Source organism: Colobus angolensis, unplaced genomic scaffold (genome assembly GCF_000951035.1).
Source record: "Colobus angolensis palliatus isolate OR3802 unplaced genomic scaffold, Cang.pa_1.0 Scaffold130, whole genome shotgun sequence".
NCBI classification, from domain to species: domain Eukaryota; kingdom Metazoa; phylum Chordata; class Mammalia; order Primates; family Cercopithecidae; genus Colobus; species Colobus angolensis.
In genome coordinates, this window is record NW_012114253.1 from 1638930 (window position 1) to 1665434 (window position 26505).

Consider the following 26505-nt stretch of genomic DNA (forward strand, 5'->3'; position numbering starts at 1 on the left):
GAGTCTTGCTCTGTCGCCCAGGCTGGAGTGCAGTGGTGTAATCTCAGATCACTGCAACTTTGGTCTCCCAGGCTCAACCAATCCTCCCACCTTAGCCTCCCAAGTAGCTTGGAACTACAGGCATGCAGCAGCACACCCAGCTAATTTTTATGTTTTGTAGCAACAGGATCTCGCCATGTTGCCCATGCTGGTCTCGAGCTCCTGGACTCAAGCAATCCATCTCAGCCTCCCAGGCATGATTAAAGGCATGAGCCATTGCGCCCAGCCCATATTTTCTTTTGATCCTTTTTTTCCTATGAATGTTTTAAACACAACTGAAATGTTATGCCATGCTTTCCCCTGGTTTCATCTCCCTTGCCATCACTAAGCATTTCTGCATGTTACTGTCACCGTGTCTTCATGACCATGTGTAGTGGCCTGGCTCATGCCCTTTTCCAGCCGGTCCTTGATCAGTGGTTTCCAGTTTCCCCGTGCTGGAAGTCATGCCATGATGGACATCTGTGTGCACAAAGCTTTTTCTCATCTGAGAGTCATTTCCTCAGACTCGGTTCCCTGGAATGGAGTCCTGGAGCAAAGATAACACACGTGGTTAAGGCTCCTGTTCCGTTCTGCAAAGAGCTTCCCAAAGGGGCAGCACCAGGTTCCTTCCTGTCCTACTTTTAGAGACAGGGTCTCACTCTGCCACGCAGGCTGGAGTGCAGTGGTGCAATCATAGCTCACTGTAGCCTTGAACTTCTGGGCTGAAGCATTCCTCCCATCTCAGCCTCCTGAGTAGCTGGGCCACAGGCACACGCCACTACACACCCAGCTGTTTTTGGTGTGGTTTTTTATGTTTTCTTTTCTTTTTCTTCTGAGTCAGGGTTTTATTTTGTTGTCCAGGCTAGAATGCAGTGGCACGATCACAGCTCACTGCACCCTTAACCTCCTAGGCTCAGGTGATCATCCCACCTTAGCCTCTGAAATAGCTGAGACCACAGGCATGCACCACCACACCTGGCTAATTTTCTTTTTTTTTTTTTGAGACAGAGTCTCGCTCTGTCGCCCAGGCTGGAGTGCAGTGGTGCAATCTTGGCTCACTGCAAACTCCGCCTCCCGGGTTCACGCCATTCTCCTGTGTCAGCCTCCCGAGTAGCGGGGACTACAGGCGTCCGCCACCACGCCCGGCTAATTTTTTGTATTTTTAGTGAAGACGGATTTCACCATGTTAGCCAGGATGGTCTCGATCTTCTGACCTCGTGATCCACCCACCTCGGCCTCCCAAAGTGCTGGGATTACAGGCGTGAGCCACCGCGCCCTGCCCCGGCTAATTTTTTTGTTGTTGTTGTTAGAGAAGGGGTTTCACCATGTTGCCCAGGCTGGTCTCGAACTCCTGGGATCGAGCAATCTGCCCGTCTCCCAATGGGATTATAGGTGTGAGCTGCTGCCCCTGGCCTGTTGTTGTTTTTGAGACAGACTCTTGCTCTGTCGCCCAGGCTGAAGTGCAGTGTCACAATCTCGGCTCACTGCAACCTTTGCCTCCCAGGTTCAAGCAATTCTTGTGCCTCAGCCTCCCGAGTAGCTGGGATTACAGGCATGTGCCACCATGCCCGGCTAATTTTTGTATTTTTAGTAGATACAAGGTTTCACCATGTTGGCCAGGTTGGTCTTGAACTCCTGACCTCAGGTGATCCACCCGCCTTGGCCTCCCAAAGTGCTGAGATTACAGGCGTGAGTCGCCACACCCAGCCTGTTGTTGTTTTCTAATAGCCTAAAGAACCGGCTGGCTACAAATGCGCTGTTTACTTCTCCAGACCACCAACCTGTCAACTAAAGAAAAATCAACAAGGCTGGGCACAGTGGCTCATGCCTGTAATCCCAGCACTTTGGGAGGCCAAGGCAGGAGGATCACTTGAGACCAGGAGTTTGAGACCAGCCTGGGCAATATAGGGACACCCAATCTCTAGAAAGAAAGAAATTAGCCAGGTGTGGTGATGTACACCTTCAGTCCCAGCTACTCGGGAGACTGAAGCAGGAGGATTGCTTGAGCCTAGGAGTTCGAGGCTGTATTGAGCTAGGATTGCACCACTGCACTCCAGTCTGGGCAACAGAGTGAGATCCTGTCCCAAAGGCAAAAAAAAAAGGCCGGGCGCGGTGGCTCAAGCCTGTAATCCCAGCACTTTGGGAGGCCGAGATGGGTGGATCACGAGGTCAGGAGATCGAGACCATCCTGGCTAACACGGTGAAACCCCGTCTCTACTAAAAACTACAAAAAAAACTAGCCGGGCGAGGTGGCGGGTGCCTATAGTCCCAGCTACTCGGGAGGCTGAGGCAGGAGAATGGGGTAAACCCAGGAGGCAGAGCTTGCAGTGAGCTGAGATCCGGCCACCACACTCCAGCCTGGGTGACAGAGCGAGACTCCGTCTCAAAAAAAAAATAAAAATAAAAATAAAAAGAGACGTCCTACTGAGGATAATAGACTGGGGCCTGCAGCCCAGAGCGGCTCTGTCAGTATTTCAGGTCAGTTTATACACAGGTGGTGAAGGCAGCACCTGCAGAATCGCATCTGACTTGCTCAGAATCACATCAAGGTTTGGGTGCAAGAGCACATCTGGTGACAGATTCCAGAGGCTTCCTCACAAACCCCGGCAGACATTATCTCATGTGTAGGAAAAGGCATGGCCTAGGGTCTGTCTTTGAGTGAAGTGGTGACTCAGCCAGAGACACGGGGAACTGTAGACTCCATTCTGTTTTGTCTTCAAAGCATATCTGCGGAGCTCTGCACAGCTCTGCACGTTGGCACAGAGGCAGCGGCTTTGCGAGCTGATTATGCTGGCAAGTGGAAAAGAGCAAACGTGGCTTCTGACATCTGCCGCTTTGTCTCACAAACCCTAATGGGGTCTCATTTTGTTGATGTGGGGAATTGAGAATCTGGGAGATAGGTGGCTCTGCTACTGCCACACAGCAAGGAGAAGACAGGACTGGGTTGGGAACCGGGTCCGGGAGTCTCCAAAGCAGATGTTTTCTGCGTTGAATGACATAACTGCCTGGCGATCCGGCCACACCCCTGTCCTTCTCCACCTTTGACCTTGCAGGAAGCCTTCGGGAGCTGCTGTGGCAGCCAGAGGCCCTGTTGCACTCAGAATGGTCTCCAACTCCAGCCCCTGCTCCTGGAGACAGCCTGCCCTGGGTTCTGATGGTGGCTATAGCTTTTAGCAGCTGTGTGACCTTGGGCAAGTTCCATGCCCTCTCTGAGCCTCAGTCTACCCATATGTAAGATGAGCCCAATAATAGCACCTGCTTCCTGGGGCTCCTGTGCAGCTGAGGGGAAACCCTCGGTGGGCAGACATTGAGCACCCAGTGCCTGGCACTGATTGCCCTCAATACATAGGGCTCACCCAAGGCCCTCGCCCCTCTGCCTGGTCTGTCTGCAGATGAGCGGGGCAAGGACCACCTCCGGGCGGGCAAGCTGAACCTGGTGGACCTGGCGGGCAGCGAGCGGCAGTCCAAGACCGGGGCCACGGGCGAGCGGCTCAAGGAGGCCACCAAGATCAACCTGTCGCTGTCGGCGCTGGGCAACGTCATCTCGGCGCTGGTGGACGGGCGCTGTAAGCACATCCCCTACCGTGACTCGAAGCTGACGCGGCTGCTGCAGGACTCACTGGGCGGCAACACCAAGACGCTGATGGTGGCCTGCCTGTCGCCTGCGGACAACAACTACGATGAGACACTCAGCACACTGCGCTACGCCAACCGGGCCAAGAACATCAGGAACAAGCCGCGCATCAATGAGGACCCCAAGGATGCGCTGCTTCGCGAGTACCAGGAGGAGATCAAGAAGCTCAAGGCCATCCTGACACAGCAGATGAGCCCCAGCAGCCTGTCAGGTGGGACCACGTTGGGGTAGTGGCGGGAGGGCCGGGTCCCCAGGAGAAAACTTCCTCCCCTCCGTTTTCTCGCCTCCAACTTCCCATCTAACAGACGGTGGCAGCGGCATCCTCCTGCCTCTCAGCCCCATGTGAGCGCAGGGCCCTGGTGGGAGACGGCCCAGATGGTATCTGCTTGTCAGTGCCCTGGGAGGAGGGCAGTCTGTCTGGCCTGTCCTATCTGATGCAGGCTGTCACCCACTTCCCGCCTCTGATCAGCTCATCCATTATCCCCACCCCCCCGTCTGCTGCTGTCCGTGGCATTGTCGCAATGTGTGTTCGCTGCTTAGCGGCTGGCAACTCGCTCCCCACAGCCGCATCTGCTCTTCACGGGCACCTCGTTATAGCAGCTTGTGCGCCCCGGCATTTGCCTGTCACCTGGCAGGTGGAAATCCACACCTGGAGCATTGGCCTGAAGGGGCTTTGGAACTGAAGGAGTCTTAAGATTTTTTTTATCTCAGAAGCTCTTAGGGAAGGGAACACAAAAAAGCTTGTGTGTATCTGTCCATTCATCCCCCTCCCACCCACTTTCCTCTCCATCTGTTCATTCTACACACACCCATTCACCTACCCAGTCATCCACCCATCTGCCCATCCTCCCATTTACCCATTCATCCACCCACCTTTTCGTCCACCTACCCACCTTCCTACCCACCCCATTATTTATCCATCTGCACAGCCCCCCATCCACCCATCCACTCACCCACCTATACATCTATCCATCCATCCATTGATCCTTCCATCCTTCCATCTACCCATCCCTCCCTCCATTCCATCAATCCATTTCTTCCTTCCATCCATCCATCTACACAGCCACCCACCCACCCATCCATTCATCCATCAATCCATTCACTGACTCTTCCTTCCTTTCTTCCATCCATTCATCTGTCATCCATCCATGCATCCATTCATCCATTGATCCTTCCTTCCATCCATTTGTCCATGCATCCATCCATTCATCAATCTTCCTTTCATCCACTCATCTATTCATCCAGAGATGCTTTCTTCCTTCCTTCCTTCCATCCTTCCATCTCCCATCCATCTTTCCATCCATCCACCCACTCATCCATTCATCCATCCATCTCCATCCTTCCTTCTACCTACCCACCTACCCATCTTCCATTCATTTTATCTACCCATCCATTCACCCATTCTAATCACCCACCCCATCCACGTTATCATCCATATATCCACCCATTCATTCACTCCATCCTATCATCCATTCTTTTATCTATTTTTCCACTCGCCTGCCCATCCATCCATTCAAGGTTCCCTGAGCTGCTCCTCTGTGTGTGGACCCGTGCTAGGTACTGGATACACAGAGATGAATCAGATGCAGGCTGTGCCTTGTGGGGTACCTAATCTCCTGAGGAGGAAGGACACTCCAGCAGACCATCATAAGCGAACTGACACACTCTAGGGCAGACAGCTGTACAGGGCAGAAAGGAGTGCATGGTCAGCCAGGTCTGTCTGTGGTGGGATAATGTCAGTGAGGGAAGGCTTCCCGGAGGAGGCAGTAATTGAGCAAAGTCTTGGAAGAGGAGAAATTTCCTTGTTAGGATAAGAGTCTCCAGTGTGTGCTGAGATGTACAAAACTCTAAGGTGCATTTGGGGAACTACAAAGCCCTCTGCTGCTGGCTGCCTTGGGTGATGGGAGGTGGTCAGGCAGGACTGGGGTGGAGAGGGCCTTGAACACCGTTGCAAGGCATTCCACCTCAGCCATCTGCCTTCCTCCTCTTTCCCTACTCCTCACCCCAACCCTACTCACTCTCAAGATTGGTAAGGGGGAAGACAAGAATGGTGAGGGTACCAGGAGGGAGTGGGGGAGGCTAGGCCTGCGGCCCCCGCACCCAGCAGCTGACACCTATGCAGCCTTCCAGTGGTGACGGAGGCAGCCCCCAGGGTAGAGGCTGCTAGCATTCCTTCTCCCTGGATGAAGAGCAAGGAGCCCAGCCAGCAGAGTGACTGGGGGGGTGCTGGGTGGATAGCTGAGGGCTGAGCAGTTATCACCGGCTCACCTCCCAGCTCCGCAGACAAGCACCTCAGCCACTGAGAACCTCAGTTTCTTCATCTGTAAAAGGGACATCATAGTGATACCTGCCTTGTGTGTGCTGTGAGGCAACTGGGAAAATTGCCTGAGATCATGCATGTGTGAGCTCAGCACAAGGCCTGGCACGGTGGGCTCCAGAGACAATGCGTGCTGCCTTCACTTTGGAGTCGGGCCTTGAGTCCAGGCGTGCCTGACCCAAAGCTGCCTGTGTTTGCCCCGCCCAGGACTCACTTTAGACATTTCCCCCTTAGCCCTGGTTCTCGCTCTAGCGTATCCCTCTTTTTCTGTTTCAACAAAACTTGAAACATCCATCTACTTTTACCAGTCCCAGTTTCTCTCCCTCCACTCTCTCTTGCCCCTACCCAGGCAGGCCCTGTCCTGGCCCACTGATGCTGTCCTTGTCACCTATGGCCTCCTGTTGTGGAGCGCAGTGACTGTCCTGGGGCAGGCCTCACCTTGCTGCCTCAGCACCAGTTGGCTCAGCAGACCCCCTCCCTTCATGAGAGCTTTGCTTCTTACATGCCCCCTGCCCTGGCTCCCCGTATGCCCTCTGCCCTCAGTCCCCTCCTGCCTCCCCACCCACCTCTCCTCAGTTCCCAGGGGCAAGTCCTCCCTGCTCCCTGGTCTCCTAACCCTGGGCTGTCCTGGGCTGCTCCTCTGCTGTCCTCTCTCTGCATTCGCTGCTAAGGTGGCTTCACCTGGGTCCCCGGTGTTATCACCACCTCTGCGCTCCTGACTTCCCCACATGCACCCCACAGCCTGGCCATGCAATTTGTGTTCGCGTCTTTTTTTTTTTTTTGAGAGGGAGTCTTGCTCTGTCGCCCAGGCTGGAGTGCAGTGGCGCGATCTCGGCTCACTGCAACCTCTGCCTCCCGGGTTCAGGCGATTCTCCTGCCTCAGCCTCCCGTGTAGCTGGAACTACAGGCACGCACCACCATGCCCAGCTAATTGTTTGTATTTTTGATAGAGATGGGGTTTCACTGTGTTAGCCAGGATGGTCTTGATCAGGACCTCGTGATTCGCCCACCTCAGCCTCCCAAAGTGCTGAGATTACAGGCGCGAGCCACCTCGCCCAGCCTCGTGTCTTAATTTGTAAAGGTGACTGGGTGATAGCACAGAGAGGTCAGCGCCACTGAAAGGAAAGTTCACTGTGACTCACAGTGCTCCTGGGAACCCGGGGTCCATCACGCCCACAGGGCCATGCGGAAGCACCAGCATTGGTCTGGAGGGAGAAGGGAGGGGGGCCCGGGCCACAGCCTTTACTGGGCTTCCTGTGGGAAAAGCACGGCAGGGCCTGGGAGGCGGGTTGGGACCAGCTGATTTGAATAATTCTTGTAGGTTTTTGGGTTGAGGAGCTGTTCCTTGTTGTCTGTGCCTGGCCCTGGGTCTGTTCAGGGCAGGGGGAGTCTTGGCCTGGTGTGAGAGTTATATACAGCAGGTGGCTTGGGGTGTGGACTCGGGCTCGGCTGGTTTATATACCAAAGATGGACTCACTGACTCGTGGTTTACGGTTTCTAGGAATTATCTAGCCCTGAAGGGCAGTCTAATCCTGCCCAGCAAGTCCTTCAAGATAACAGAACATCATGCAATGTAGAAAAAAAGTAAAACATACTATCCATGTCCTCTGAATTCCGCATTTGAATCTGCAGCTGTGTAATAAGCATTTCAAACCCAACATGTCCCACTGTCAACTTGATGGGCCCCCAAATCTGCTAGGCATGCTTCCCCCCCACAGCTGATGGCGGCAACTCGGGTGTTCAAACCAGGCACCTCGGGGTCACCCCTCGCTTCTCACTTTCTCTCAAATCCACATCCAGTTGGTCAGCAGCTCCTGCCACCTCCACCTTCAAAACTGGCTACAGCCTGGCCGGGTGCAGTGGCTCATCCCTATAATCCTAGTACTTTGGGAGGCCGAGGTGGGCAGATCACTTGAGGTCAGGAGTTTGAGACCAACCTGGCCAACATGGTGAAGCCTCGTCTCTACTAAAATAGAAAATATTAGCCGGGCGTGGTGGTGGGCACCTGTAGTCCCAGCTACTCGGGAGTCTGAGGCAGGAGTATCACTTGAACCTGGGAGAGGGAGGTTGCAGTGAGCCGAAATTATACCACTGCATCTAGCCTAGGTGACAGAGCAAACACCCCATCTCAAAAAAAAAAAAAGAAAAGAAAAGAAAAAGAAAACACTGGCTACAGCCTGTACACTGCTGCCCTCCAGCCTGAGTTTCTGCACCGCCCCCCACAGGTCTCCTAGCGCCTGCTCTGGTTCCCCTCAGTGCACTCTCCACGCAGCAGCCAGGGAGAGCCTGTTCAAACGCAAGGCCTGTGCCTGCCCTGTGCACACCTGCCCCGTTCAGTCCAGAGTCACAGCCAAAGCCCTCACCCGGCCCTCCACAGCCCTCACAATCTGGCATTATCCCTCTTGGACTTCTCTGCCTGTCCTGTCCGTCACTCCCTCCCCTCCAGCCACACCGGCCTCCTGGCTGGGCCGGGAACAGTGCAGGCTCACAACTGCCTCAGGGGCCTCATGCTCACCACTCCCCGTCTAGCAAGCTCCTCCTGTGCCTGCCCTCTCCTCGCTGCTTCCTTCATGCCTTCACTAAAAGGCCTTCAATACATAAGCTATTTATTTATTTATTTTTGTAGATGGAGTCTCGCTCTTTCGCCCAGGCTGGAGTGCAATAGCACCATCTCAGCTCACTGCAACCTCTGCCCACCCGGTTCAAGCAATTCTCCTGCCTCAGCCTCCTGAGTAGCTGGGATTACAGGCTCCTGCCACCATGCTCGGCTGATTTTTGTATTTTTTGGTAGAGACGGCGTTTTACTACGTTGGCCGGGCTTGTCTTGAACTCCTGACCTCAAGTGATCCGCCGCCTCAGCCTCCCAAAGTGCTGGGGTTACAGACGTGAGACACTGTGCCCGGCCTAACACACTATTTAAATGGCAACTTGGGCCAGGCAAGGCAGCTCATACTTTAATCCCAGAACTTTGGGAGGCCGAGACAAGAAGATTGCTTGATCCCAGGAGTTTGAGACCAGTCTGGACAGCATGGTGAGACCCCATCTTTACAAAAAAATAAAATAAGATTAGCTGGGCATGGTGGTGTGTGCCTGTAGTCCCAGCTACTCGGGAGGCTCAGGTGGGAGGATCATTTGAGCCCAGGAATTTGAGGCTTCAGTGAGTTATAATCCCACCACTGCACTCTGGCTTGGGTGGCAGCGCAAGACCCTGTCTCAATAAATATATAAGTAAATAATTGCAACCCTTCTAACTGCTTCTAACTCCCAAGCACCTTCCCTACTTGCTTTTTCTTCTCAGTACACATCACCTTGTAACGTGTTACCCGTTTTGCTTATTTATTTTGATGGGAGGTGGTCAGGAAGGGCTCGAGTGGAGAGGGCCTTGAACACCACCACGAGGCATTTCACCTCGTCCATCTGCCTTTCCCCTCTTTTTCCCAGTGGAAAACTCAGCGTGGGTGTGGAGTTTTGTCTTTGTTCAGTGCCGCATCCTCAGCGTCTAGAACATCGAGGTGCTCCATAAATATTTGTTGGGTGACTAACAGCCTTTTACATGGAGATGTGTTTGAAATGAGCTCAATACTTTAAAGTCTTTTTGAATGACCATGAGGTCGTCTTTTTACAGATTTCCATTTAATTCCTGCACACCATCTGCCCTTTGTCCTGGCTGCTAATTTCTGTTTCTCCTCCAGCCTTGCTGTCCAGGCAGGTGCCCCCAGACCCTGTGCAGGTGGAGGAGAAGCTATTGCCCCCACCTGTGATCCAGCATGACATGGAGGCCGAGAAGCAGCTGATCCGGGAGGTGAGATCCAAGTGGGTGGGAACATGGAGAAGGGGCAGGCAGGTGGGGCCCAGCAACAAGGGCAGAGCTGCCGCTGGGGTCCAATGTGGTATCACTGTACCTTCACCTTGGGGTTGGTCCTGAGAAAGTTGAGGCTCAAAGAGATGCCAGGACTTGCCCAAGGTCACACAGCAAAGAGTCTGAGCCAGGATTTGAACTTGAGTTCTTGACTCCAGACTGCAGTCAATACTGCCTCAGGGCCTGCATGGTGAGAATAGAGGGGTGCAGGGGCGTCTCCAGGGGCGTGTTCTCCCGTCGGTTTTGAAGGAAGGGGTAGCTGTGCATTGATGGAAGCAGAAAAGGCTTCCCTGGCTGTGGAAATGGCCTGTGCAGAGGCGAGGCAGTCAGGGTGGGGAGGAGTCTGTCCCGCAGCAGCTGTCAACAAGCCGGGGTCTTAGAGCCAGGCAGCCCGTTTGACCAGCAGGTGAGTGTGGTGTTGGCCTCCTGGAAAAAGCTGTCACCTGGGGCACCTGGGTCCTCTCATGTGAGTGCCTCCCAACATCCCCGGGAAGCAGCGGGTGAGATGATGCCCCTGATCTCCGAAGGCAGAGCTGGTCCCCAGAGCGGGACTTCCACCGCCAGGCGTGGTGGGGCCTCCCCACTCCTGCGTTTGGCTCCATCCCTGACTGCAGGCTCTGCTGGTTTCCAGAGATTCCCGCCTAAATGCTGCATCCTGGGACCTGAGTGTGCGGTGGGGTTTGACATGGGGCAGTCCCTTTATTCATTTATTTATTTACTTATTTATTTTTGAGACAGCATCTTGTTGTCACCCAGGCTGGAGTACAGTGGTGCGATCTCAACTCATGCAGCCTCAAACTCCCTGGCTCAGGTGCTCATCCCACCTCAGCTTCCCACGTAGCCTGGACCACAGGTGCATGTCATTACGCCTGGCTAAATTTTAATTTTTTTTGTAGAGATGGGGTCTCTATGTTTCCTAGGCTGGTCTTGAGCTCCTGGGCTCAAGCGATCCTCCCACCTCAGCCTCCCGAAGTGTTGGGTTTACAGGCATGAGCCACTGCGCCGGGCCTGATGGTCCCTTTAGAGCGCTGGCTTTTCCTGATTTGGAACCCGATGCCAGGCAGGACGAGCTATCCAGGGGCTGGGCCTGGATGTGTCCGCTGCTGGACCCCTGCCTCTCAACTACGACCTCCCATTCGGGTCCGCCCTCAGGCCTCGGAAGCCCCTGTTGGGCTGTGGGGACCTGGGGCCCAGCCTCTGGGGCAGACAGGAGAAGGACTGTGGGGGTCTGAGTCCTGTGGGCCAGAGGCCTGGGAGAAATCCTTCCAAGAGCCTCGGGTGCTGTACGTGACGGGCAGGGCCTGTGCTGTCTGGGGAGAGGCTCGATGATGCCCCCAGCGGACGCCGTCCGCCCTGCCGGCTCTGGGAGCTCTGCGGCGGGCACTGCCTTTCTGCCTCCACTGCGGTTTCCAGCCCGGGTGTCAGGTCCCTTCCTGTAGCCCTGGGGAGGCTCCCGGGGAGGCTTTAGCAAGACGGGCCCTGGGGAATGGCTGAGCTCAGATAAGCCCACAGAAACCAGAGAAGTCAGCCTGCTGGAGTTCGGAGTGGGCATGGAGTCGCACAGGGGGGTTCGGAGGCTGGGAGTCACACATGGAGTCGCAGCCCGGCGGGCTTTGGTCACAGATGGAGGGGTGGGGCGGGTTGTGCAGGACGGGGACGGAGGCTTCCTTCCCGGGAAGCCCGATGGGGCCGGCGGCCCCCGCTCTCCAGTAAGTAGGGCACTGCCTCCCCCTGGTGGTCACCAGGGAGAAGCGACGCCATTCCTGGCGGGCCCCCGGAGAGCCACGGATGGGGGTGCCTTCTGCCCTGGGGATGGGGTCGCCTGCCTCCTCCTCGTGGGGCGTCCCAGTGGACGCTGCGTCAGAGTGCGGCTGCCTGATGCCACCGCCACCGGGATTCCAAGAAACCCTGAGGTTTCTTCTGTGAGCCATGCTTGCAGGAAGCGTTGAAGATGTCTGTGCCCCCCGCCCCTCTGCTGTCCCTGCTTCCTTCCTCCCTCCGGTTTGTTCTTTGTCTCAACTCTCATATTTATTGAGCTCCTGCTGTGCTCCTGGGACCATGTTTCCCTTTCTATTCCATGAACCATTCAGGAAAAGGGAGGCGCCCCCTCTGTGTAGGGAAGAGGGCACGGGCCGGGAGCCGGGTTTCGGTCCCCAGTCTGAACCAGGGGTTTGGACCAGAAGATTCTTAGGGTCCATCCAGCTTTCACTTTCTGCAAGTCCATCCTTATAGACTCTGTGACCTTGGGCAGGTTGTTTGAGCTCTCTGAGCCTCTGTCTCATCTGCAGAACAGGCATCATATCGCCTTTCCTGCTGCTGCTTAGGGATGTAAGAGGATGAAATGAAGGGCCGTCTTCTCCTTGACAGGCTGTGTATCATGTACCAAGCAAGAGTTGGGGGTCAGCTCCGCCATTCAGACCTTAACAGGCATATTGTGAGCGCTTGCTGAGTGCTGGACACTCTAGCCAGAGGGAGATGTGGGGCCAAGGAAGGGTTTTTCATGCTTTAAATATTGGAAGAGAGCATCATGTCTTGTAGACTGTCGGGAATTATCCAGCACAGAGGGAGAAGTCGAGGTACAGGAAGGAGGGGGCGGATTGCAAGCACAAGGTCCTGGAGCTGTGCAGCGTGGGTTGAGAGGAGGTGGAGCTTCCGGGTAAACCTGCAGGTGGACGGGAAGGTGAGGGAGTCCTGTGCCTCCCTGTTCTCTGTGATTTACCAGGCAAGGAATGTGGGAGGAGAGGAGGGTTGAGAAGACAGAGTGAAAGGGTGGGGCTGGGGCTGTGGGCTCAGGCATGTAGAAAGCCCACCTGCCTGAGATTCAGGTCCCATGTTTAAAAGTGAGAATGGGGTTGGGCACAGTGGCTCATGCCTATAATCCCAGCACTTTGGGATGCCGAGGGGGGGCGGATCCCTTGAGGTCAGGAGTTCAAGACCAGCCGGGCCAACATGGCGAAACCCCGTCTCTACTAAAAGTACAAAAATTAGCTGGGCATGATGGCTGGTGCCTGTGATCCCAGTTACTTGGGTGGCTGAGGCAGGAGAATTGGTTGAACCTGGGAGGTGGAGGTTGCAGTGAGCCGAGATGGCGCCACTGCACTCCAGCCTGGGTGAGAGAGTGAGACTCTGACTCAAAAAAAAATTAAAAATTAAAAAAAAAAAGGAGATTGGTGGTGCTGTGCACATGCATGTGTTGTGTGCGTGTGTGCATGTATGCGTGCATGCGTGTGCATGTATGTGTGCATGTGTGCCTGCATGTGTGTGAATGTGTGTGTGCATGTGTGGATGTGTGCGTGCGCATGTGTGCCTGCGGGTGCATGTGTGCCTGTGGGGTGCATGTGTGTGTGCACATGCGTGCCTGTGGGTAAATGTGTGCCTGCATGTGCATGTGTGTGAATGTGTGTGCATGTGTGAATGTGTGTGTGTGCATGTGTGAATGTGTGTGTGTGCGTGCATGTGTGTGCGCGCATGTGTGCCTGCGGGTGCATGTGTGTGCACATGCGTGCCTGCGGGTGCATGTGTGCCTGCATGTGTGTGCGTGCATATGTGTGCATTTCCATCCATGTATTGCTAAGGTGAGGCCTGGGTTTAACCAGGGTCAGGGCTGTGCTGGGAGAAAACAATAGAGGGGCTGGGTGAGGGAGTCAGGGATGTTTACTGACTCGAGCCATGGGTCCTGGGACACCAACTGGTGAGGAGGGCAGTGAGAGCAGGGGGCAGTGGAGGAGAGGGCTGCAGGGTTCTGAAGAGCTGCCTGGTCATGGAACCTCCCTGGGCCTCAGTAACACTGTGAGCATTGCTTTGAGGTTCAAGTGTATCTAAAAATGTACTGAAGAATGCACGGTTACATGTGAATTATTCTCCGTCCCCTTCTCTCCCTCCCTAAGAGCCTAAATCAGTGCTATCCATGCCAGTTTGTATTTGCCGAAGGGATCCGGAGATGTGGGAGTATGACGTGGTGCTTGCCCACCCCATCCCTGTCCTTGTCCCCTCTCTCTGGCTTACTACAGTGGCAGGCGCCTGTGTCAGCAGTGGCTCCAGAAGACAAAGGGTCCCAGACTATCTTTAATTCATAAATGCCCTGCCCTTCTCTTGGGACGTGTGTGTCAGAGGCCTGAATATGTTGCATGCCCGTAACCTGCAGTTCTGCCATTTACTGGCTCCACAGGTGTTTCTTGAATCCCTCTTCTGGCAGGCTCTGAGGTCACAAGACAGGATGGTCCTTCCAGCCTGGCCAAGATGGTGAAACCCTGTCTCTACCAAAAATATAAAAAATTAGCTGGGTGTGGTGGTGTACACTTGTAGTTCCAGCTACTCAGGAGGCTGAGGCAGGAAAATTGCTTGAACCTGGGAGGTGGAGGTTACAGTGAGCTGAGATCACACCACTGCACTCCAGCCTGGGCAACAGAGCGAGACTCCGTCTCACAACAACAAAAAAGGACAGGATGGTCCTTGCTCTCTGGAGGGTGCCTTCTGGTAGGGGAGACCAACAATAAACTGTAATCAAATCAGTAGAGGTTATCATGAAGGAAGCAATGGATCAGGCAGAAGTAGCAGCTCATGTGATTACTAGGAAGCTGGAGAGACAGAAGAGACACAAGGAAGGAAAAGAAGCAACTGGCAGCCCTTGCCCTGGTGTCAGAAGACAGCAGCTGTGGAGGGCTGTGAGGAAGGGGGCACTGCTGAGACAGCTCACACACTGTTCACACTCATTCACACACCACACACCCATTCACACTCATCCACACACCATTCACCCAGTCACACCCGTTCACACCTGTTCACACTCATTCACACCCTTCCCCGGGCAAGTGTGTCCTGCCCTTGGCTGTCTCCCAGGAGTCCTCATCCTGGGGTAGTGAAATGATTGAAAACCCCATCTCTACCGAAAATACGAAAATTAGCCAGGCATGGTGGGGTGCGCATGTAATAGGCTACTTGGGAGGCAGAGGCAGGACAATCACTTGAACCTGGGAGGCAGAGGTTGCAGTGAGCTGAAATTGAGCCACTGCACTCCAGCCCAGGTGACAGGGTGAGACTCTGTCTCAGGAAAAAAAAAAAAAAAAAAGCAATAGAGGAAGGGACAGAGAGCAGTGCAGGAGGGCTTCTGAGAGTATGGTCAGGGAAGGCCTCTCTGAGGGGTGTTACTAACCTGAGGCCTGGGAAGGTGCTTGCCAGGGAGCAGGGCACAGGCCTTGGGGCAGGGAGGAAGTGGGTTTGTCTAGGAGGCCCCAAATGTGCATCATAGCCGTTGAGGGGTAGGCAGGGCCAAATCACTTGGGACTCAGATCAAGTTGAGGAGCTTAGATTTCATTCATGAACATGGGATTCCATTAGCAGATCCTAAGCAGGGGAGACATCTGGATGGGCACCATGGTTGTGTCAGAGAGAGGTTGGGGCCAGAGTGAGAGTAGAGGTGAGGACCAGGTGGCTGTTTGGATGAGAGCTGGCAGAGATAGCAAAGATGGAGAGAAGGGGTGAATAAAAATATATTTTGTCATTGATGGATTGAGGACCATTGGGCAGAAAGTTATTTGCCAACATGGAAAGGTGTTCTTGATATATTGCTGTGTGGATAAAATAGATTGCAAACAAACACACATATTATTAATCTGTTAAAAATGCACTGAGCAGCCTGGGCATAGTGGATCATGCCTATATTCCCAGCACATTGGGAGGCTGAGGCTGGCGGATCACCTGAGGTCAGGAGTTCAAGACCAGCCTGGCCAATATGGTGAAACCCTGTCTCTACTAAAAAAAAAAAAAAAAAAAATTAACCGGACTTGGTGGTGGACACCTGTAATCCCAGCTACTTGGGAGGCTGAGGCAGGAGAATCGCCTGAACCTGGGGGGTAGAGGTTGCAGTGAGCCGAGATTGTGCCATTGCACTCCAACCTGGGCAACAAGAGTGAAACTCCATCTTAAAAAACAAACAAACAAACAAAAAAGAAGCACTGAGAGGCTGGGTGTGGTGGCTCATGCCTGTAATCCCAACACTTTGGGAGGCCGGGGTGGGAGGATCACTTGAGTCTAGGAGTTTGAGAACAAGCTGGGCAACATAGTGAGACCCCTACTCTAGAATTTTTTTATTTATTTTTATTTTTGAGACAGAGTCTCACTCTGTCACCCAGGCTGGAGAGCAGTGGCATGATCTTGGCTCACTGCAACCCCCTCTTCCCAGGTTCAAGTAGTCTCATGCCTCTGCTTCCCCAGTAACTGAAATTACAGGCACGCCACCATGCTTGGCTAACTTTTGTATTTTTAGTAGAGACCGAGTTTCGCCATGTTGACCAGGCTGGTCTTGAACCTTGGCCTCAAGTGATTTGCCTCGGTTTCCCAAAGTGTTGGGGTTACAGGCGTGAGGCACTGCACCTGCCCTACAAAATTTTTTTAAAAAATTAGCTGATGGTGGCATGCCCATAGTCCCAGCTATTCAGGAGGCTGAGGCAGGAGGATCACTTGAGCCTGGGAGTTTGAGGCTGGAATGAGCCATGATTATGCCATTGCACTCCAGCCTGGGGGACAGAGTGAGACCCTGTCTCAAAAACAAAACAAAATAAAAAAGCATTGAGAACAGTTTAGAAAGGTCTTCACTAGCAAGTAATTATCACAGTGTTGTGCAATTGGATTCTCTTGGCTTCCTTATATGTTCTGTATTGTTTGAATAACAACAAAGGAATACGTAAAGCTGGGTTTCAAAATGATGATACAATGCTGCCTGCCCTCTGGTCCCCCCCCACCAGGAGTATGAAGAGCGCCTGGCCCGGCTGAAAGCCGACTATAAGGCCGAGCAGGAGTCTCGGGCCAGGCTGGAGGAAGACTTCACTGCCATGCGTAACTCATATGATGTCAGGCTGTCCACACTGGAGGAGAACCTGCGGAAGGAGACAGGTGGGCACCCCTTGCCTCCCCAGGCTGTCTCGAGGGAAGGTGGCCTCCTTTCTGCCTCCCTGCAGTAACTGCATCACAGAGCATTTTCTACACCCCAGGCTCAGGTCTGTTTTGTCCTCACAATGGTCCGGTAAGGTAGGTACCACAGTTATGCTCACTATATAGATGAGGAAACTGAGGCACAGAGAGGGTAAGTAAGTTGCCCATGGTCACACAGCTGATAAAGGAGAGCCAGGATTTGAACCCAGGCAGTCTGGCCCCAGAGCCAGTGTTCTCACCCACAGCACTGCACTGGGATGGCTTAGCCATGGGCTGGGCTCCAGCTCGAGGCTGACTGTGAGCTGTGAAGTACCACCCTTTCTGCAGAGGCAAGCCCCTGCCCCTAACTTCTGTATTTTCCATTTTCTCCTCTTACTTTTGAGCCTCTCTGATACCAAAGCAAACACATCCCATAATAAGGATTTAATCTGTAGCCACAAATTTTTACCTATCTGGAAGTTTTTGTCTTTTAAAAAAAAAAAAAAAATTTGTTTTGAGATGGAGTCTTGCTCTGTCGCCCAGGCTGGAGTGCAGTGACATGATCTTGGCTCGCTGCAACCTCTACATCCCGGGTTTAAGCAATTCTCATGCCTCAGTCTCCTGAGTAGCTGGAATTACAGGTGCACACCACCACACCTGGCTCATTTTTGTGTTTTCAGTAGAGATGGGGTTTCATCATGTTGGCCAGGCTGGTCTCGAACTCCTGGGCTCAAGCAGTCCACCTGCCTTGGCCTCCCAAAGTGGGATTACAGGCGTGAGCCACTGCACTTGGCCTTTAGTTTTTGTCTTCTTTTTGCCACCCTAGGATGTTCTGCTGTACCAGTGTCAGTCAAACACGCATGCTGCCTGGAGGTGCAGACTTCCTAGCACTCATGAATAGTGTAGAATCCAGGCCTGGAATGATGATGATACTGATCGCACCATCGGTATCATTTGTTGCACATTACCACGTGTCGGGTAATTTACCTGCTTTACCTGTACCTTCTCACTGAGCCTCTCTTTCCCCAGTCCAGCGAGGTAGGACTCCCTGAATCTTCCCATAATCATGTGGAAACCAAGTCTGAGAGAGATCCAGGCCATTTAGCTAGGGAGTGGATGCCATATTTCAGCAAAGGGAAACATCAAGACCCGCTTACAGGGGTCTGGGACACAGTGATGAAGAAATGGGTGGGAGGTATGAGAGGCGCCGGGAGCCCCCTGAGCCGGAGCACTAAGGGGTCCATGTGAATGCAGCCCTGTCTCCACTGCAAGGGAGACGCACTCCTGGAGGAGACCCAGAGGAAGAGGAGGGAGCCGATTCTAGCATTTTCTGCCCTTTGGAGTGTTCCCTGCAGTCCGGATTGAATATGAGGCCTCCAGCTGCTCTTTGGCTTCTGGAGCTCTGACATTCATCCACAGCATTCATTTAGCTCTTGCGGACCTAGCATATCCAGTGGACAAGAGCCCTGGGCTGGGCACTCCAGTGGGGGCTCCTAGGGCACCTGGGCATGAAATCTGCTGAACTCTCAGCCTTGGAAGGCAACAAGGCCCCAGGAAGCCTGCCAGTGTGTGAAGAGTGGTCCCAAGGCAGGGCGTGCCGTAAGAGCCCAGCACTTAGTGGCTGTGGAGGTCAGAAAATGGAGAAATCACAGTGTTGGTCAGGGAAGGCTTCCTGGAAGAGGTGGGAGGCAGTAGGTTTGGGTTCTGATAAGAGCAGAGATGGGAAGGCAGGCAGGCTGTAGCCAGCCTCTGGAGGGCCTAGGAGGCTCGGACTCTTAAACTGGTCTTTTAGAAACGATGGCCTTGGGCCACGGTGGCTCACGCCTGTAATCCCAGCACTTTGGGAGGCCGAGGCGGGAGAATTACGAGGTCAGGAGATCGGACCATCCTGGCTAACACAGTGAAACCCCATCTCTACTAAAACTACAAAAAAAATTAGCCAGGCACGGTGGCAGGTGCCTGTAGTCCCAGCTACTGGGGAGGCTCAGGCAGGAGAATGGCGTGAACCTGGAAGGTAGAGCTGGCAGTGAGCCGAGATTGCCCCACTGCACTCCAGCCTGGGCGACAGAGCAAGACTCCGTCTCAAAAAAAATAAAGAAACGAAACACTGGGCTTGGGACCGCCTTCTATGGAAGGGTCTCTCATTCTGACCCTTTAAAAATCTGAAGGAAGTTCTCCATTTTGCAGAGGCTGTCCTGCAGGCGGAAGTCCTCTACAAGGCTGAGGTCATGTCCAGGGCCGAGTTTGCCAGCAGCTCTGAGTACCCGCCTGCTTTCCAGTATGAGACAGTGGTGAAACCCGAGGTCTTCTCCACGACCGACACTCTGCCCAGTGACGACGTCTCCAAGACTGAGGTTTCCTCCAGGTTTGCGGAGCTGCCCAATGTGGAACCCTCCAAGTCTGGGATTTCTCTGGGCTCCAGTGAGTCATCCTCGCTCGAAGAAACCTCTGTGTCTGAGGCTTTCCCTGGGCCTGAGGAGCCCTCCAACGTGGAGGTCTCCATGCCCACTGTGGAGTCCAGGAGCAGATACTTCCTGGATGAGTGCCTCGGGCAGGAGGCCGCTGGGCACCAGCTGGGGGAACAGAACTACCTCCCGGAAGAGGAGCCGCCGGAGGTGCCCCTGCAGGGGTTACTAGGCTTGCGGGACCCGTTTGCCGAGGTGGAAGCCAAGCTGGCCAGACTCTCCTCCACCGTGGCCAGGACAGACGCACCCCAGACAGACATCCCCACGGTCCCCGTGCAGGTAGCTGATGTCATGCCTGGTGCCATCGAACACTGAGCAGGCAGAGCTTGCCCGGGGTCTGGAGCTCACTGTCCACACACTGTTCACACACACGGCCTCTGCTGCTCAAGCCGTGGCTCCACTGTGTCTGCTGTGGCTCTGGCACTGGTGGCTGGTTCAGGGGCACTGGTGTCCAGGGGTTGGGAAAGGAGAAGCTCTGTCTCATGCTCTGTAATTCAATAAGAAAGTTGGGGTCGAGGTGCAAGGTTATGCCAGGTGGGCACCTGTTCTGCAGATGGGGTGACAGCTGTACAGGGCATTTGCCCAGTTGCCATGGTTACAGTGAGTGTCCAGGCCTGACGGAATCTTGGGGAACCCTCACCGGCTCATGAGCTCCGTAGTGAGCTGGGTGGGGGGTCTGTGGGAATCCAGCCACCTTTCAGTGACCGTGAGGCTTCTGGGACACCGCTCTTCCTCCATCCAGCCCCTTGACCAACATCTTCTCCCTTTTCAGCAACCCTCTTGTTTTTAAAAAATGTTCCTTTTGGCCAGGCACATTGGCTCACTCTCGTAATCCCAGAACTTTGGGAGACCGAGGTGGGTGGATCACCTGAGGCCAGGAGTTCAAGACCGGCCTGGCCAATATGGTGAAACCCCATTTCTACTAAAAATATAAAAATTAGCCAGGTGTGGTGGCGTGCACCTGTAATCCCAGCTACTCAGGAGGCTGAGGCAGGAGGATCACTTGAACCTGGGAGACGGAGATTGCAGTGAGTCAAGATCGCACCACTGTGCTCCAGCCTGGGTGACAGAGTGAGACTCCATCTCAAAGAAAAAAAGAGTCCTATTTTCTTCTCTTTTTGTTCTCTGCTTTCCTTTCCTTTCCTGTGTGTGTGTGTGTGTGTGTGTCTGTGTGTGTATTTAGAGAGAGAGATCCCAGGTCTACCACTTCCTTGGTGTGTGACCTTTCTGGGCTCAGTTTCCTCATCTGTAAAACGAGGATGCTTCAGAGGAGTGGATGCAGGCAACGCTCCTGGCACACAGCAGGAGCCCACCACACGCCCTGACCTGCAGCCCTTGTCCCATTTCCTCTCTTCCCTGTTCTCTCCCTCATCTCTTCCCCCACTTTGTGCTCCTTCTCTCAGGTGTGACAGGCAGGGGAGGGTAGGGGGTGGTGGGAGGCCTTGGGGAGTTGAAGTGAGGCCGGGGGTAAGGGAGTAGAGGATGGTTCTGGCCCAAATCAGCCTTCTTCCTCCCCCATCCCCTCTCTCCTCCCAGGCCCCCGTGCTGACAGACCTGCTGGAGCCCAGGGATGCCAGACCCGAAGCCGAGGCGGCTGATGACTTCCCACCCAGGCCTGTGAGTACCTCCCTGGGCCTCCGTGTTGGGGACGGGGTTCTCCTCAACTTCCTGGGAAACTGTAGCTTGTCTTCTCCCTCCCTGCGCCTCAGTTTCCTCATCCATGAGCTGAGAACAACAACCCCAGCCTTCCCCGGGCTTGTGGCCCGTGGCCCGTGACCAGGCAGTATGCAGTGGGAGGAACCATCATCTTCTTATGGAGTGAAAGAGGCCTGTTGGCCGGGCGCGGTGGCTCAAGCCTGTAATCCCAGCACTTTGGGAGGCCGAGACGGGCGGATCACGAGGTCAGGAGATCGAGACCATCCTGGCTAACCCGGTGAAACCCCATCTCTACTAAAAAATACAAAAAACTAGCCAGGCGAGGTGGCGGGCGCCTGTAGTCCCAGCTACTCCGGAGGCTGAGGCAGGAGAATGGCGTAAACCCAGGAGGCGGAGCTTGCAGTGAGCTGAGATCTGGCCACTGCACTCCAGCCCGGGCGACAGAGCAAGACTCCGTCTCAAAAAAAAAAAACAAAACAAAACAAAAAAAAAAGAGGCCTGTTGTTCTAGATGGTGGCTTTCAAACCTTCCTCAGCCTTGGTGCCCTTTGTGTAAAGCAACTGAGGCCCAGTGTATGTAAAGGACAAGGGCTGCAGGTCGGGGCTGGTAGCCCCTAAGACACCATCAGGGAACCCAGTTTGAACACCCCAGGAGAGCGAGAGGAGGCTTTAAATCTCCCCACATTTATAGAGAAGAAGACAATCTAGACTCAAGTGTGGGCTGGGCACAGGGCCTGCAGCAGACTCCCAGCAGGGTGTAGATGGAGCAGCCGGGGCAGCCCTGGCTAGGAAGTGACCCTGAGATGGGACCCAGGCATGAAGGAGGGACGGGGGGAAGCAGCAAGCAGAGGGGACAGCAAGTGCCAAGGTTCTATGGCTGGAAAGACCTTGACTCTCTCAGCGATGGAAAAGGAGGCCAGGGTGGTGGGGGAGGCTGTGGAGGCAGGGAGCCGGCAGAGAGGAAAGTGGACTTTGCTGCTAACGCGACGGGAAGTCACACGGGGCTCATCGGGAACGGGATGTGATCGGTTTCTATTTTAAGATGGCCCTGGCTGCCTGTGGAGACTGGATTGTGGGAGGTGAGAGAGGAAGCTGGGAGCTTTCCTCCCAGCGTGGGGGTGTCAGTGGGAATAGCGGCAGTAAGAACTCAACAGGGCGTGTTTTTGTGTCACTGGTGTCCCTGAGCTGGAGGTGATCTGTCGGGGCTGCAGCAGGCAGAATGGCCCCATCTGGGACTGAGCCGCCTGGGAGACATCGGGCGTGGGGGAGGGGGTGGCCTTCCCACCTCCACCTGGGTTTCTCTTTACACTCAGGAGGCAGAACTGGCCTCCGAAGTGGCCTTGGAGGTGGTGCCGACAGCAGAGCCTGGCGTGTGGTTGGAGACTGAGGCCCCAGTGTCCGTGGTGGCTCAGCCTCAGTCCCTGCCGGCCACAGCCAGTGTGAGGAGGGAGAGCGTGGGCACGGAGGTGGCGGTGCTGACCGATGACCCGCTGCCCGTCGTGGACCAGCAGCAGGTACTGGCCCGGTAAGCAGCAGAGCATGGGGCCAGCGGGACCCCACGGTGGGGTGGGAAGGGGCTGCGTTCCAGGATGGAGGTGGGGGTGCCATAGCTTCCTCCCAGCTCTCTCTTCTAACGTGGCAGGGCGGCCCTGATTCCTCTCCAGGCACAGTGGGGACTGGGCGGGCAGGGCTCTGCTCTGGAAGCTACACAGGCTGCCACCAGCATCCCTTGTCAGGCCTGCTGGCCTTCAGGTTTCAGGAATCCCGGGGCAGAGTGTCACAGGCTTTTCTCCCATCCCAGCCAAGCCCCCAGCCCCCTGGCCTCCAGTGCCCTCCCTGATGTGATACCCGCTCACCCACAGGACAAGTCATCCCCAGGCACTTTCTGAGACCGCCTGGGGAGCTGGCCTTTCCTCACTTGCCGTGTGGCTTTGTTAGGTTGCTTAACTTTTCTGAGCCTCGGCTCTCACTTCTGTTAAAGATGTCAGCCCGACCGCCATGCCACAGTCATCCAGGGGTTCAATGGGGGAGAACCAGTCCCAGAGGCCACAGTTCAAACACTAACTGAATGACTCCTGAGTGCTGGGCACAGGATGCAAGGATGAGCAAGCTGCTGCCCCAGTCCAAAGGGCCCACAGGCCAGGGCAGGGGACAGGCAGAGCCAAGAGGGTCCTGTTCTCTAGCAGTTCCCAGCCTGCCTCCTCCACTAGCTCTGCCATCTCGGACCAACTTGAAACCTCTCTGTGCCTTCGCTGCCCATCTTCAGAATGGGCGATATCAATAGTCTCAGCGTGAGAAGCTTGTGGTGAGGGTCAAAACGAGGCATTGCCTGCAGTGTGGCAGCCCCGCGCCGGGCACGCAGTAAACACTTGGCACATGTCCTGGCTATTTTCACAGTGTGCTGTGGAGGGAAGGCTGGAGGCGGGGGGCGCTTCACAGAAGTGGAGACAGCTGAATAAGGTTTGCTGCAGGGGTGGCATCCTAGAGAAAGGGCACAGCACCTGCAAAGGTGGGACCAGGCCTGGGTGTTTGGAGACGTGCAGTGAGTGAAAGCTGGAGTGAACGGGGGAGGGGTGCAGGGGAGCTGGAGGGAGGACCCTGTGCGCCCTCCTTGGGTGCTTGGGCTCCACCCACAGCAGGATTTTTTTGTTTCTTATTCTTTTTCTTTTTTTTTTTTTGAGACGGAGCCTTGCTCTGTCGCCCAGGCTGACTGGAGTGCAGTGGCGTGATCTCAGCTCACTGCGACCTCTGCCTCCTGGGTTCAAGCCATTCTCGTGCCTCAGTCTCCCAAGTAGCTGGGATTACAGGTGTGTACCACCACACCTGGCTAATTTTTATATTGTTAGTAGAAATGGGGTTTAACCATGTTGGCTAGGCTGGTCTCAAACTCCTAACCTCAAGTGATTCGCTTGCCTAGGCCTCCCAAAGTGCTGGGATTACAGGCGTGAGCCACCGCACGCAGCCCCGCAGCAGGATTTTAAACAGAGCAGTGACATGGACGTGGTTCCCTTTTGCACTGGCTGCCATGGAGCCTGAAGTGGTTAGAGCCTGGCTGCTCGGGTTGCAAAGTTCCATTTTTTTTCATGAGCATGATCCTCTCCTCCTTTTGTGAATCCTTATCAAGCCTCTGGGCTACTCCCTCCCTTTGGAAAGAGGCAGGGTTTGAAAAATTTTTGGGTTGCTTCATTAGACAGTGGGAGGTGGAAATTCCCATAAGCTTTTCTCTATAGTTATTTAAAATTTGTATCTTTTTTTTTTTGGCATTGGTGCATTTTTATTGATTTTTTAAAATTTATTTAATTTTATTTTTTGGTAGAGATGGAGTCTCTCCATGTTGCCCAGGCTGGTCTCAAACTCCCGGGCTCAAGCAGTCTACCTGCCTCAGCCTCCCCAAGTGTTGGGATTATAGGGGTGAGCCACTGCACCCGGCCTAAAATTTGTACGTTTAAAGGACAAAACTCTAACCATTTTTGAGCATTTTGGACATAATAGTCTTAACAATGTATTGTGCGTGTCCCTGCCTGATTAAATATTGTGCGTTGAGTGCATTGAACATTTTTCACAACTCAGGGTTCTTCTCATCATGCCAATGGCCTCAGACACAGAATGCACCTGCTCAGCTGCAGGGAGCACCAGCGTGGGAAGTCCACGGGTCAGGGGTGGGTTAGCTGAGTCCATAGGAAGATTCCTGCCCTGACTCACCACTGTGGTCGAATGCACAGGCAGGGAGTTGGGCAGAAGTCCTGGTTGTGACCCTGAGCAAGCAGCATCCTGTCGCCGAGCCTCGGTTTCCCTCTCTGTGAAGTGGGGTTGTTGGAAGGATTTGGTGGGCTCACGCGTAGCCTGGAGCCTGCTGGATGGCATGTGCTCGGTGATGGGCAGATATTTTCTTGTTTGCTTTTTCCTCTGCGCCGGCAGTCTGCAGCTGTTGGAGCAGCAGGTGGTGGGTGGAGAGCAGGCCAAGAACAAGGACCTGAAGGAGAAGCACAAGCGGCGTAAGCGCTACGCAGACGAGCGCAGGAAGCAGCTGGTGGCTGCCCTGCAGAACTCGGATGAAGACAGCGGGGACTGGGTGCTGCTCAATGTCTACGACTCCATCCAGGAGGAAGTCCGGGCCAAGAGCAAGCTGCTGGAGAAGATGCAGAGGAAGGTGAGGCCCAGGTGCAGCCCCCCATGCCCAGCTGTCCAAAGATGGGTGAGGCCCCCATCCAGGCATCCCTACACCTTGTGGGAAGCCAGACAGCCCTCTACTCTTTACACAGCAGGCATGCATGCATTTATTATTTATTTTCAGAGACAGGGTCTCTCTGTGTCGCTCAGGCTGGAGTGCAGTGGTACAATCAGTTCACTGCAGCCTCCACCTCCCAGAATCGAGCCATCTTCCCTGTCTCAGTCTCCTGAGTAGCTGAGACTACAGGTGTGCACCACCACACCTGGCTACTTTATGAAATTTTTTGGACAGTCAGGGTCTCACCATATTGCCCAGGCTGGAAAGCACTTATTAAGTGCCTGCAGTGTGGTACACGCTGTTCTGATGCTGGCAGGCAGAGCAGTCACAGTGACAGATGTGTGCCTGTCACTGTGGAGCTTGTCTCCCAGTGTGTGTGCTGTGTGTGTGTACATGCATGTGGGTATGTTGTGTGTGTGTACATGCATGTATGTGTTGTGTGTGTGCGCGTGTGGGTGTGTGTGTGTGTAAGAAATAACACAGCAGAGAAGTAAGCAAGAGAATATCGAGGAGTGGTCAGTACTGTGAAGAGAATACCAGAGCGAGACAACTCCGTTTTTATGTTTTTATTTTTGTAGATGATTAAGTGCACACATTACAAATGCACAACTTGATTCATTTCTATAAAGTGCTTTCCACAAAGCATGCCCATGAAACAAGCACCCAGACTGGGAACCTCAGAAGGACCTGGGCTACCACAGGTCGGGGACAGGGACGTTCTCCTGGAGGTGGAGACTTCTGGGAGAACTGAGAGAGAGAGAACCAGCCCTGGGTGGCGTGAGGAGGAGCATTGGGATGGAGCCTGAAGCAGGAGAGAGGTCAGCATGTTCTAGGAGCAGAGAGTGGGCAGATGCGGCTGGAGAAAGGGAGTGAGGCCGGAGTCAGGGAGAGTGCGATTCTGCCCGCGGTGAGGGTTACATGCGCTGCCTTAGGAGCTTTCTCTGTGCTGTCTGGGTTTCCTGATCCTCATGATGGCTCCTTGGCCATCTTCAGGGTCCTCCCCACTCCTCCCCGCCCCCACCACCATCCTGGCAGCCAAAGGATCTTGCCGAGCATAAAACTTTTTGCCTCTTTGGGCTGGTTGCGGTGGCTCTCACCTATAATCCCAGCACTTTGGGAGGCTGAGACGGGCGGATCACCAGAGGTCAGGAGTTCAAGACCAGCCTAGCCAACATGGTGAAACGCTGTCTCTACTAAAAAAAAATACAAAAATTAGTCCGGCCTAGTGAGGCACGCTGTAATCCCAGCTACTCAGGAGGCTGAGGCAGGAGAATCACTTGACTCTGGGAGGTGGAGATTGCAGTGAGCTGACATCGCACCACTGCACTCCAGCCTGGGCGACAGAGCGACACTCCGTCTCAAAAGCAAAACAACAAAACAAAACCTTTTTGCCTCTTTAACCTCCTTAGTTTTTTATTTT

The 26505-nt window shown here is 54.3% G+C and overlaps 1 protein-coding gene across 3 annotated transcripts in view; it reads left to right on the top strand.

The window, feature by feature from the left end:
- Positions 1-26505, top strand: part of KIF17 (kinesin family member 17) — a 55433-nt gene that overhangs the window by 9703 nt on the left and 19225 nt on the right. For all 3 annotated transcript variants that reach the window (XM_011933982.1, XM_011933980.1, XM_011933981.1), the window contains exons 5-11: positions 3411-3863; positions 9662-9771; positions 16572-16719; positions 18925-19481; positions 20739-20819; positions 22171-22382; positions 24776-25007. In XM_011933982.1, coding sequence (XP_011789372.1) covers positions 3411-3863; positions 9662-9771; positions 16572-16719; positions 18925-19481; positions 20739-20819; positions 22171-22382; positions 24776-25007 — 1793 coding nt within the window. The remainder of the gene's footprint in view (positions 1-3410; positions 3864-9661; positions 9772-16571; positions 16720-18924; positions 19482-20738; positions 20820-22170; positions 22383-24775; positions 25008-26505) is intronic.